This window comes from Ambystoma mexicanum, chromosome 2p (genome assembly GCF_040938575.1).
Source record: "Ambystoma mexicanum isolate Mex_15411 chromosome 2p, UKY_AmexF1_1, whole genome shotgun sequence".
In the NCBI taxonomy this organism is placed as follows: domain Eukaryota; kingdom Metazoa; phylum Chordata; class Amphibia; order Caudata; family Ambystomatidae; genus Ambystoma; species Ambystoma mexicanum.
Window position 1 is genome coordinate 77358284 of NC_090923.1, and position 12207 is coordinate 77370490.

General features: G+C 44.5%; 1 protein-coding gene across 3 annotated transcripts in view; it reads left to right on the forward strand.

Moving 5' to 3' along the window:
• Positions 1–12207, forward strand: part of USP19 (ubiquitin specific peptidase 19) — a 1845650-nt gene that overhangs the window by 1076766 nt on the left and 756677 nt on the right. For all 3 annotated transcript variants that reach the window (XM_069643288.1, XM_069643289.1, XM_069643291.1), the window contains exon 19: positions 8–145. In XM_069643288.1, the coding sequence (XP_069499389.1) occupies positions 8–145 (138 nt within the window). The remainder of the gene's footprint in view (positions 1–7; positions 146–12207) is intronic.

The following is a 12207-nucleotide window of genomic DNA, read 5'->3' on the forward strand; positions in this document are numbered from 1 at the left end:
GCTGTAGAGTCTGCCAGAAAACTCATTGGCCAGATCACAAAGCCTCCTGTCGCCCTGAAAACATTGGTTACCCGTTTCTCATCAGCGTCCCAGAATCTCGCCTGACATACGCGCGCCTTACTCAGCTCCTGGAAGGTTATGCAAGGTTAGTACAGACTTTCTCTTGGGCATCTCTTATGTTATTCTAGTGATTTACGTAGGCAGGTATTTGCTTTTACTTATGTTCTAGAGTCCATAGGACCATTTAGTGTTGGGAAAGATTTTCTTTTTACGTTTTTTCCTCAATAGATTTCAATGTACAGCCTTTCGTTCTGCTTTGTTTTGACTCCTGACCTGACTTTTTGGAGGTAAGTAAATGCTTCTGTTTCACTTCCCTTGTAGTTATTGTTATGGGGAAACTGATTGGGCCCCAAGACAGGCTAGCAGTACTGAGACTGTCGCTCTTTATGAATTCTTGTATTTTGACAGTTTTACACATCAGTTTACTGTGAAATGAAGTTAGGGTATCTTGTATCCTAACTTTTTCGGTAATGGCTTTTTGGTTAAGTTTACTGTTAGGGAGAATTCTCAAAATGTGCTAATTTCCGTTACCTTTTGAGTGTGCTAATTTCCGTTACCTTTTGAGACCCCCAGCTATTTTGCTGGATTTCTAGGATTTGTTTTTTTACCTGGAAAGAGTGAGCCTTTTTTTCCACTCTTTCATGTATTTTGATGTGTTTTATACTTTTGTGTTCTTCGGTTATGGAGTTTTAAAGCAGAAACAAAGAGGTGATGGCTGGAAGGTTTAGAATGAATCTTAACCACTCGCAATGCTCTGGGCAACCCTCCAGACCACCGTTCTTCGCCTGCCAAGCCATTACAGAAGGGGAAAGACCATATGCAAATCAGGCTTGGCCCCACCCCAAAAGGGGCAGTCCAGCCCGAACTGCTAGGCCACATCCCTTCTGCACGAGACCACAAGCATCCCCAAACATGTTTCACCCTTGTTGGGGCTCATCACTTAGCAAGCCCCACCCACCCGGTGCCTTCCTGCTTGCCGCTCTTTTTCCCTACTTAAGGAGCCCTCCAGCCTCTTTTCCTTTGCAGATGGGGAGCAGGTGTCTAGGTCACTAGGCCTAAGCACCACCCACCTTCTTAGCCCTGCCTCTTCCTTCCTGCTCTTAACTATTAGATCAAGGGCGTCTCTCACCCGGGCGTCCTAAGCGAAGGGCAGATGAAGAAAAGGGCATTTCCTGGTTGGACCTGTTAAGGAGCCCTCCAACCTCTTTTCCTTTGTAGATGGGGAGCAGGTGCAAGTGTTTTAGGTCACCTGGCCTAAGCCCCGCCCACCTGGTGCCTTCCTGCCTGCCGCTCGAAGGGCAGACGAAGAGAAGGGCAATTCCTGTTTCGACCTGTTCATATCCGGAGGACCCAGGACCCAACCCCCTGCTCAGACAGCAGGTAAGCATGCACCAACATGTGTTACTCCCTCTGTCCCCACAGGCCACCCCCACTCCCTCTGCCCCCCCCTGCCCGTGATGTTCTCTTGTGGCCCCACCATTTTCGCACACATGTGTTGCCTGTTTTGCTTGATTCTTCTACCCTGCTACCCCCTCACCCCCTTCAAGCCTACTTCTGCAGGAGTCTGTCCTGATAAATTCTGGTTTCACCATCACTGTATTGTGGCCAATGCTGGATTTTACTATTATTGACTTCATTCATTCACGGTGTGTCACCCTTTCTCCCTAGAGTATGTTCGGCTCTAAAATCAATGCGAAAAGTAACGAAATAAATCGAGGTTAGTACACAATGAGAAACGACTTTTTGTCTACATGCGTGTGGAATGTGGACCTGCATGCCCATGTGCCCGCTACAAGGACGATCCCACAAATGTTTTCCTAGCTCTTTATTCATTAATTTATTCACGTATCCATTCATTAATTCTTCATTCCGGTATAAAAGCGTCTAAAGAGTTACTTACATTATATTTGCAATTTCCATTGTGTCTCTGCGTAATGCAGTCCATAAATCCCACTGTGCTCTTGACAACGATTTTTCGTATACTGAACTAACATGAAACTCTGTCTAGTTTCAGAATTTTCTGCCTTATCGTTTCTTACGTTATTGCACCCCCCCTCCTTCAAATGAAGTTCTTTCGGCATGGTCCCTGTCTCTCAAGGTCAAAAAACAATAGAACCTTATACTGCCAGTGCGAGTTGTGGGCCTCTTTAGGGCGCGAGCTGAAAATCAAAGCCGCTGACCTTCACTAGAAATGAGCATACATTCTTTCTTTGCAACATCCCGTAGTAAAGCCATCTGTAAGAACTTGAAGTTTCGAATCCATCTATGTACTGCGCCTCAATGTCCAAATGCGAACTGGCTTCTCTCCCATCTGCAACGGCTCACTTGGCGCTTTGTTAGGCCCCCAATTTTGTCCTCGTTGTCTGCTAGCTTTGAACCCCCAAAGAACCATAACTATTGAGACTTTTAATTTTTTGGGGAAGGTCAGGGAAAGTATAAAGTACCCGAGGAGTTGAGTTGAAAGTGAAATTTATTGTTTGTTTTATTATTTGCAATACGCAAGCCTCCCCTCGGATAACAGTGTGCAGCATTTACATGAGATTGCGAAAATTAGTTACATCAACAAAAATATATACATACACATATAGACAAGGTCAGCATTATGAGGTGAATAGAGAGAGAATTCACTGATGACACCAAGGTTGGTGAAGGTAGGGGTTAGGGTTAGCGTACTTTGTATGTACACTGTACAATTACATTTATTTACAAAAAGACAATCGTATTACAATTATTTAAACCGGGATTTGTACTTCACAACCAGCTCTCCATTGGGTGGACATGGCACAGTGGCAATGTTGGGTGGCAATGGATCAGTGCTCTGGACAGAAACGTTCAAAAATCCATATCTGTGCTTCTCTAATACAGCAACAATAAGGCTTTTGACAAAGTCGAACTCCATTTCCTCATAGACTGGTTTTATCACCCATTGCTTACTTCTTTTTGAAAAGGCCTTAGTGTAGCGAGGCATCCTTACATTACCCATGGTCTTAGATTGTTCACGGCCGAGATTCTCGTTAGGGGCCAAGCCGGCAAGTAGAGTCCTATGTCTCATGCCCTGTATGCTGAAATGCAAGCGCTTTTGGCCTGTACTTTAGGCACATATTGTGGAACACCTCCAAACCTCCTGTGTGACAGAATTCTGTCAGTCCCCTCAAATCTCTTGATAGTTTTATCGAAAACAATCCTCTCAATGGCTCTGTATGTCGGTGAAGATGGATTCAACCACTTCTTCTTCCGTGCCTCCACTGGGGACAAAGGGCCATGTTCACATTGGTGGAAATGTAGGTTTTCTGACCAGCGGTGCACGTTGGTACAGTGGTGCATCAGTGACCGCCATTTTTCAAGTAGTATTTCCACTGACCCTTCACAAGTTTTGGTGGTCCACCAAAGATGGTTGTTGATAGACTGGGACCACCCTGAAATACATTCCAAACCTTTTTTTTTTTTTCCTGCAGCCGAGATTTTCTTATTGATTTAGCAAGATGCCATACGTCAAATGGATGTTTAATATGTGGGAACTGCTCTCTCATTGTCTTGGCAATTGAAACGTGTCTGTCAGTGGCTATGAGGTTGATGTGCATTCCCCTCGATTGTAGATATTCCACTGATTTTATAAATCCTAGTTTCTCCATGGCCACTGAGGATGTACATTGTGTTTCCTGCACGACCACCGAACTCCCAATCTTCTTACTATCCATGTCCTGAAAGTGGTAGGTGCAGTACTTGGCAGAAAATCCAAGGCTGTCGCACTGTCCATTACCGGCTAGCCTGAATAGTTTGCCTTCGAATGTACTTGCTAGAGACAATTGTTCAATTTTCCAAGCATCACTAATGGCCGGAAACAGATACTCATGTTGGTATTTGTAGTACTGCGTTTTTGAAATGAAATGGAGTCCCACAAACTGAAAGAAAGACCCTAACTTTCTATACCTGGAGCCAATAAAAAGTGATGCAGCTGCACACAGTAGATTGCCTGCTGGCCGTTTCCCCAGCATCGGTTGTGCAGACCATGAGAACGTATGATGTAATCTACAGGCGCATGTATTGTGACATTACTGCCTTGTTTTTGATGAGTCCCATGAATCAATGGCTTCCCACATACTTTCTCTCTGACGGAATGCCCACAGTTCAGCATACTTATAATATCCATCAAACAACTGTCGAATACTATGTATTTGCCCTCTTTCATTAGACTGTCATCCTGCGTCAAAGTTGTTTCGGTCTGTGACGTTGAGGACATATCACCACATTTGAAAGAAATATCGCTGCTATCAAGTTCTGATGCGTCGGTGAATGCTGCTGGTGGTTCATTCTCTGTCATTTCAACATCTGCTACTTCAACATTGATGGGAGAACACAACAATGTCGACAGCTTTTTTGGTGGCAATTTTTTGGTGGGTGTAGATTTTGTAAATTGATCTGCGACTACTTCAGAGCGATCTTCAATGCATCCAGTATCATGTTGTTGTGGTGGTGCGGTCGCACTGTAGCAATGGTCCTTTACAACTTTACTGGATTCTCCGGACACATTCATTTCATGTTCTGGCCTTTGGACATGAGCATCTCTAGTCTCAACACGCAGCGTCTGAATTAATAGTTCCTCCATAGTGTAAATGGTCTGGCAAGCAACATCTCTCATTCGCTTCACTGTCTATGTATAGTTCGGACACCCACGGGTAACTAGAGGACAAATTGGAAAAGGGATGTTCAGTTTAAACACAAGATAAAGTATAGTACAATTGACTGTAAAAAAACATAAAATAGTCCCCAGCACAAAAACAAAATCTAAAGTTATGAACGTTTTGTAACTAACCTTATTTTTGTTTCTTTTCTTTGCAACTTTCTTGACTCGAACTTGAAGACCTGCACGTTGTTGCTCCGATTCGTTTCCGCATGTCGTCCCTTCCTCTGGCGCTGCAACGACTATATTTTCTGGATCCGCATAGACAGCACGGAATGACGCTCCATCAACTCCCTGAATACATAGTACTTTCATTACTATGTATCACAATATTGAAAACCTAAAACACACGTGAGGACGAACACACAGGTACATATCAATAGCAAAACGCGAATTAAACATTGTGTAGAACAATCAAACGACAAGTATTCCAGCTCTGATGATGCAGTTCGATGGAACTGTCAGTATCCATACCTCTGGCTCCGAATGGACTTCCTTGAATGATTGTATTGGAGAGGAGGCATCAGCAACTCCCTGAAACACAGTACTTGCATTAGTATGGTTTTCAATATTGCAAACATAACACACACTTGGGGTCGACGGCACAGTTACATATAAAGAGATAACCACAAATGATGCATTGTCTAAAAGAATCAATGCATATCTAAATATGATGAGATTTCATCGACTTATTTCTCTGATTTCCTTACATCTGCATCACCTACAAGGAATTTTGTCATTGTAGAGGAAGCTCCGTCGTCTCCCTGAAACACAGTACTTGCGTTAATAAGGAAGAAAGTATAGCAAATGGAATCACGTCATATGATCACGCTCGATGGAGCTGTCAGTATCCATACCTTGTGCTGCTGAAGAATATCTAGGGATCTTGTAAATGTAGTGCGCACTTCCGAAAGCTGTTGCGCCGATTTGTATACGCATGGTCCCGCTTCCCCTTCCCCTGGAATTACTTGAATGTAAGACTCCGCATGAAGTGCAGGGTTTGACGCTCCATCTACTGCCAGAAACATAGTACTTGCATTAGTAAGGATTACAATATTGAAAACATAATACACACTTGGGGTCGACCGCACAGGTACATATCAATGGCTAACCACGAATGAAACATTGTGTAGAACAATCAAATGACAAGTATTCCAGCTCTGATGATCTAGTTCGATGGAGCTGTCAGTATCCATACCTCGTGCTACTGAAGAACATGTATGGATGTTGTAAATATGGTGCGCACTTCCGAAAGCTGTTGCGCCGATTCGTATCCGCATGGTCCCACTTCCCCTTGAATTGCTTGAATGTTAGGCTCTGCATCAAGTGCGTGGGTTGACGCTTCAACAACTGCCTGAAACATATTATTTGCATTAGTAAGGATTACAATATTGAAAACACAACAAACGCTTGGGGTCGACCGCACAGATACATATCAACGGCTAACCACGAATGAAACTTGGTTTAGAACAATCAAACGACAAGTGTTCCAGTCCTGATGATCACGGTCAATGGAGCTGTCGGTATCCCTACCTCGTGCTGCTGAAGAACATCTAGGGATGTTGCCAATGTGGTGGACGCTTCAGCATCTCCCCGAAGGACAGTACTTGCATTAGTATGGATAACACTAATTATAAGTGAAAACAAACACCAGGGGACGACAACTAATGTGTATATCAATTGGAAAGCACTAACAAAACAATTGGTAAAATAATCACACGATACATAAAAAACTATTACTTGACATGCTTAAAACAAGTCTGTAGCGGAATAGCCAAGTATGATTACTTGATATGCGCTAGAAGTGGTTGATAACTGCGGGCATGTCACGGATGTAGAATGTTCTTGCTTCAGATTCAGTGGATAGTCGAGCAGTTGTAAAGGTAAATTGTTTGATGAAATGCAAATATTAAAAAATTGCCATGTAAACCGACAGAATACTTGAGAATAATGCTATTGAAAATGCGCAATATAGTACAGTTCCCTGTGCCCATAAATAGATTTCCTTTGGTGGTTATAAAATCAAAAAATAATTTATTGATAAATATCATTATTCAAAAAGCTATACACTCATATCAATATCGAAAGTATTACAAGGGACACAACCCCTACAATATCAATTAATCCATTTGGCTACCTACACACTACTGCAAGGCCTAAAGCTAAATCCGGACACTTGACTCACCAGTGGCGGAATGTGGACGAATAGAGTTGGAATAGCGTTTGCGAGCAATTTTCGTTTCTTTCGCCGTTTATTCTTCTTAGTTACCCAAGATGTGGCGTGCATGTTCGAGGAAAACTGCCGGCTGCAGATGCGGTATCGATCACACCTCTTGTCCTCTAAGTCTTGTTGGACTCTACTTTCCAGCTCATCCAGTGGATATCCGCAATGTCTGACCCATTCTCTTATTTGATCAACAGTTTTTCAGGAATACATGCATTGTACTCGCTTCAGATTTAGCATGGGTCTTCGAAGGGCAACCGCTAATCGAACAGGCAGGCATTGTTGAAAATTCGGAAAAGTAAATAAGATTATTATAAAACCTTGATGAATAAAAATGTCATAAAGTAAATGAACCATACCATGCTCAATGCAAGGTTTGTTTTGGTCGCCGGAACTATACCAGTTCATCATGTGCAGCTTAGTATTTGCATAAATTACAGAAATGTTTTAAATTGTGTGACTAAACTCTAAACATGTGACTCGTCCCTTGGATGTTCTTTCTTGCACGAAAAGGAAACATGCTTACATTATAGACTGGACCCCCGAAGGATGCAGTTCGATGACAATTGACACAGATGAAAACAAATAGATCTATTGATAGCATAACAATTGAAACTCAAGTCAATAGCAATGAGACCAATGACCATAGCTCTATTGGGTACTGTAATCGCAAATAGATAGAAATGTAAAAATGACCGAAATATGACTAGGATACATGGCCTTACCTTGACCAACAAACAGTTGGCTTCAGCAGGCCGAGCAGTATGTTGCAGGAGAACAGGTAGATGGCCACAGGTAGCACACTGACGAGTTTGCTCGAAGCGGTCACAGATAGCACGACGACGAGCAGATTAGCATAGATCTCAGTGCTTCTCCGGTAGAAGGTTCAGGAGTTGACTTGCAAAGCACAAAGATGTTCTCATGAGACATATCAAGTGGTTTATAAAGTATTACAAACAGGGGTGTGTTTGTGAATGAATGTGTGTATGTCGTGGTTTGCAGGGGGGCGGCCTGCCTCAGGGGAGGCCTGCCTGGAGACTCGGGGCCTGAGGAGGCCATGTGAGCGATGGCCCCTGGGCATGGGATACTTTTTGAAGTGTACATGCTGTTTGGCACCTTGGCCGTATGCGCCTGTGACAGCCCCCCCATGCCAGCGCTCATACCCGGGTGCGAACCGCCTTTGATAGAGGGGGTGGGATGGATGGGCCGGTGGGCATGCAGGCAAGTGTGTGGGTGCGAGGGGCCATCAGGCCCCCCCTCATCTTTTACTTCTCTGTAGAAATTCGGACCAAGTGCCTCCAGTAGTGGGTTCGCCCCTTGCCCTTATGTGATGTTAACTTTGGTTGACATTCGCGTAGATGGGACCACTGAGCAGGACACGGGGCATCCATTTTTGTACCCCCTTTCCACTCCATCTTGGTGACCAGGCCTCACTGCGCAGAGCACATGGCCCCCACCCTCGTTCCCACTCTGACTGGAAAACTCCAGAGGTATTTGCAACAGCTAATACATGTAACACATCACTCTTCCTCTGAGATCACTGTCCTGCATGTGAACCAGCCTGAACTAAGCACATAGCTCGTTCATCTCCACAAACGTGTCCTTGCCCACGCACCCTTGCCAATGGAAACTTACTGCCATTCTGACCCTGTGTCCCTGCAAGGTATTCTCTTCATGTGTCAGACCACTGACCACGCCATGATGCCCACCTAGTAGATCCCCAACTAACATTAGACCCCTAATGCAGTATATCATTGCCTATCAATAACAAATTCCACATACCGCAGATTCTTGTGAGCACAGACCCACACTTCAAACAGTGTATTATAGTGGTCAAGACCCTAAACCTAAGGCCTGTATAATCCAATGTTAATTGATAGTATAGATATATTTGTGACTTTTATAGAGACATAACCGACTGAAAGACTTTGAACAAGTGTTATTTAGTGCATGCATTATTGAGAATATATTATGTTAGCTTAGATAGTGACCACCCTGCTTCACAGTGACCTGACCTTCACCCATTCGGAGCACAGATGTCTGACGTCCATCCTTGAATGGAGACACTTGATTCATTTAAAAAATCGAAACAACCGTTGTTAAAATATATGTGGTGTTTTATTTTGTATCTTATTTTGATGACACAAAAATACAAGCTTTAAACATTGTACATGTCAGGTTGCAGCACAGCGAGAGAAAATCCCCTGTCACTCGGGAACGTTTCTCTTATGGCACGAACGCGGTGTCCAAGCCTCCCGTGAAGCCACCATGTAAAGGAACGATAGGCCACCTGCCTGTACCACGTGTGAAAAGGAATGAAACAAACTGTTTTTAAATGACCAAGATAAGTTTAATAAACGTTTGTTGTCAATGACAATTCTTGTAACTAATGGCATTCTGCTCGGACAAATGCTATGATATGTGTATGTAATTTTGGATATAGTAGAAGACCATGAAATAGGAGTGGCATGACAAGCAGAGTATACTTACTCGTTACCCGGATTACGAGGACGAACAGTTGCGCGAAGTTTGTGCATAAGCACCATCATTATCCTCAACACGGACCGTGTGAGGCAGGCTGCCCTGAAGTCTGGCAGCTCGGTGATGCATTGCGGTCGTGGCTCGCCTTCCGAAATGTAGGTCACGCATCCCGAGTTTTCACAGCAGCAGCAGTTCTCGTCCTTGGTTGGCATTAGCTCGCACCGATTGCATGTGCACCAGGTGGAAACACCGTCCATGCGACTAGGTCCAGGCTCTTCAGCTGTTGAATCGTCCTCCCAACTGCCGTCCAAAGACCCATCGTTTTCACGTGTTTCCCTTTCCAGTAGTTCCTCCTCAATATACTCGGGCTCGTACATTATTGTATCCATTGTGTGTTAAACTAAAATAATTTATAGCGGTGATACTGGTATCTGTTCACACGGGCTACAAGCAACGAAGGTAGCTGACCAGAGCACAGAAACGAGTCACAGAATACTCAAAGTAACACAGAGAGAGGAATGGAATCGAAAATCTGCTGCTGTGTGTTGTGAAACGGTCTGTTTATACATATTCAGTAACGAGGCGTCCTGTCATTTCCATGGCGACACATTAGCTTAAGCGCAGCGAATGTTGACACGAGACGTGCTTTGGCGTTGTGAAATGGGCGGTACGCGTCTGCTGATGACAGGCTCAGGGGATATGATTTAGTGCCGCAAAAGCAGGTCAGCCAGGGTGATGGGGGAAATGATAGGATTATCACAAAATGGCGGCTCCCTGATGCCTGTTTTCGCGTGCGTTTAATGGACGAAAACTCGGGTAAGGTCCATAGGAAATCTTTCTAAAATCGAGCGACTTAGGCTTAAAAACACATGGCCGACCCGTAGGGGCAATAAAATATTTTTACCGAACCATTCCTTTAATTTGAGAGATTAGCACATGTTAGGGAGAATTCTCAGAAATATGCTAATTCCTCTCTACCTTAGAGACCCCCAGAAACTTTGCTGGATTTAGAGGACTTGATTTTTTAACCTGGAGAGAGTGACCCTTTTTCCCCACTCATGTATTTTCATGTGATTTTGAACACTGTTTCTTTTGGTTGTGGAGACTGACAAACTCCATAGGCATCATCTTTTTTACATTGTCACACAGCACCTTCAGTGCAGTGGCACAGGGAAGTCTTTCAGATTTCCCAAGGTTTTAATACCTTCTCTTGGATAAAATACTGTTTCCAAGAGCAGTGAAGTTAAATTGACTTTACTTTCACGTGTAACTTTCTAGACCCAGCACAAACTATTTTACAATAGGGTGCTGGAGGGGTTACTTAGTATCCCCTTTGTCTAGCTTCTCATGTATCCGTTTTAGGTTCCCCTTTCCTTGATGAAAGGCTGGTTGGTGGCAGTGGTTTACCTTTTAGTACCGTAGTGTGCTTTTACCGCGGGATGCGTTTGCAGCAGCAGTAAAGCACCCAAGGGTGCCATTTTTGTCAAAATGGCCCCACTCTTCTTTTTTCACCATTTCTTTGTGGAAAGGTCCTTCCTGAGATTTACTCTGGCACCAAACCAGGTTTCGTCCTTTTGTTCATTTTGCCTTTGGCAGGATTCACGAGTGAAACGCACCTCTGGCTCCAGGTTGACTGGGGGGAGCAGGAAGCAAGGGAGGTGCCCGAAACTCCCTGTGCTTAGTCTCCTAGGAGACAGGAATGCACTCTTAGGTGATTGGCCGGCTAGCTGTCCTGCAAGGGCAGCCACCCTGCTGGGTGACTGACAGCTAGGCTGGAATGAATGGGAGAAACCTAAATAAAAGACTAGGCTTTTTGGCTTGGAAGGCAGAGTTGACCACTGGACGAAGGAATCTGAAGAAGAACTTGAAGAGGACGCCTGCTGCTACTCCTGGACAGTTGGTTTGCCTGGTGAAACCCTGCTGCTGTGCTGAAACTCCAAATTCATATCGACAGACAAGCTCCTGCAAGGACGACTTCTCCCTTTGAATTGGTGGGACCAATCAACTCCAAAGTAAGCCACCTGGACATCCTCTCAGAGCTGGTTGAAATTCCACTGCCGTTGTTGCTGGATCCGAATAGCCAGGGAGAGGAACGCCCTATGTGTGCATTGCTTTTAAGCTGGCCAAGAGCTACAGGAAGATCCTCTGGACTCCCAGGAAGCAGGACTGACCGAGCCTGAGCCCTCTCAACACAGTGCGGGACCCCAGATACAAGGGAAGCCCATCTCGACCGCCAGGAACCGCAGTGTTTCTATTTTCGGGAGTCGTGAGGAGCTGTAACACTGAAGTGCCACTTGTTTGAAGATTGCCGGTTGCGAGCTGTGACCGTCCCATTGCAGTGCAGTAGTCCCCAGAAGTCCTCCCTCTTGTCCCCACGACTGAGGCCCAGGAACAGTAGGATCTGCAGAGATGCACAGGATCAGAAGCCTCCTGCTGCACCTTTCTTCAACCTAAAGGCGCTGTAAAGTCTGAGAGAACTTACCTCTTGTAGAGTTGCCAACAGCTTCTTTACCTCACAAGCCTAAACAGCTTGTGGCCATACTTTGATTTTCTTCTTAGTCTACAAAGACTTCTAAAACATTATGCAAGACTTTTACTTACCTGCAGAAGTGCTTCAGTGCACCTTGACTTTTGCTAACTTAACATTGGCTAGCCTGGCTCCGTGAATGACTCCTCTCCTCTGCTTAATTGTTGTCTTCCTCCCAGGAACGGGTTAACTAACTTTGCATTGGGGGTTAACAAAAGTACTTTCCTGCTTCAG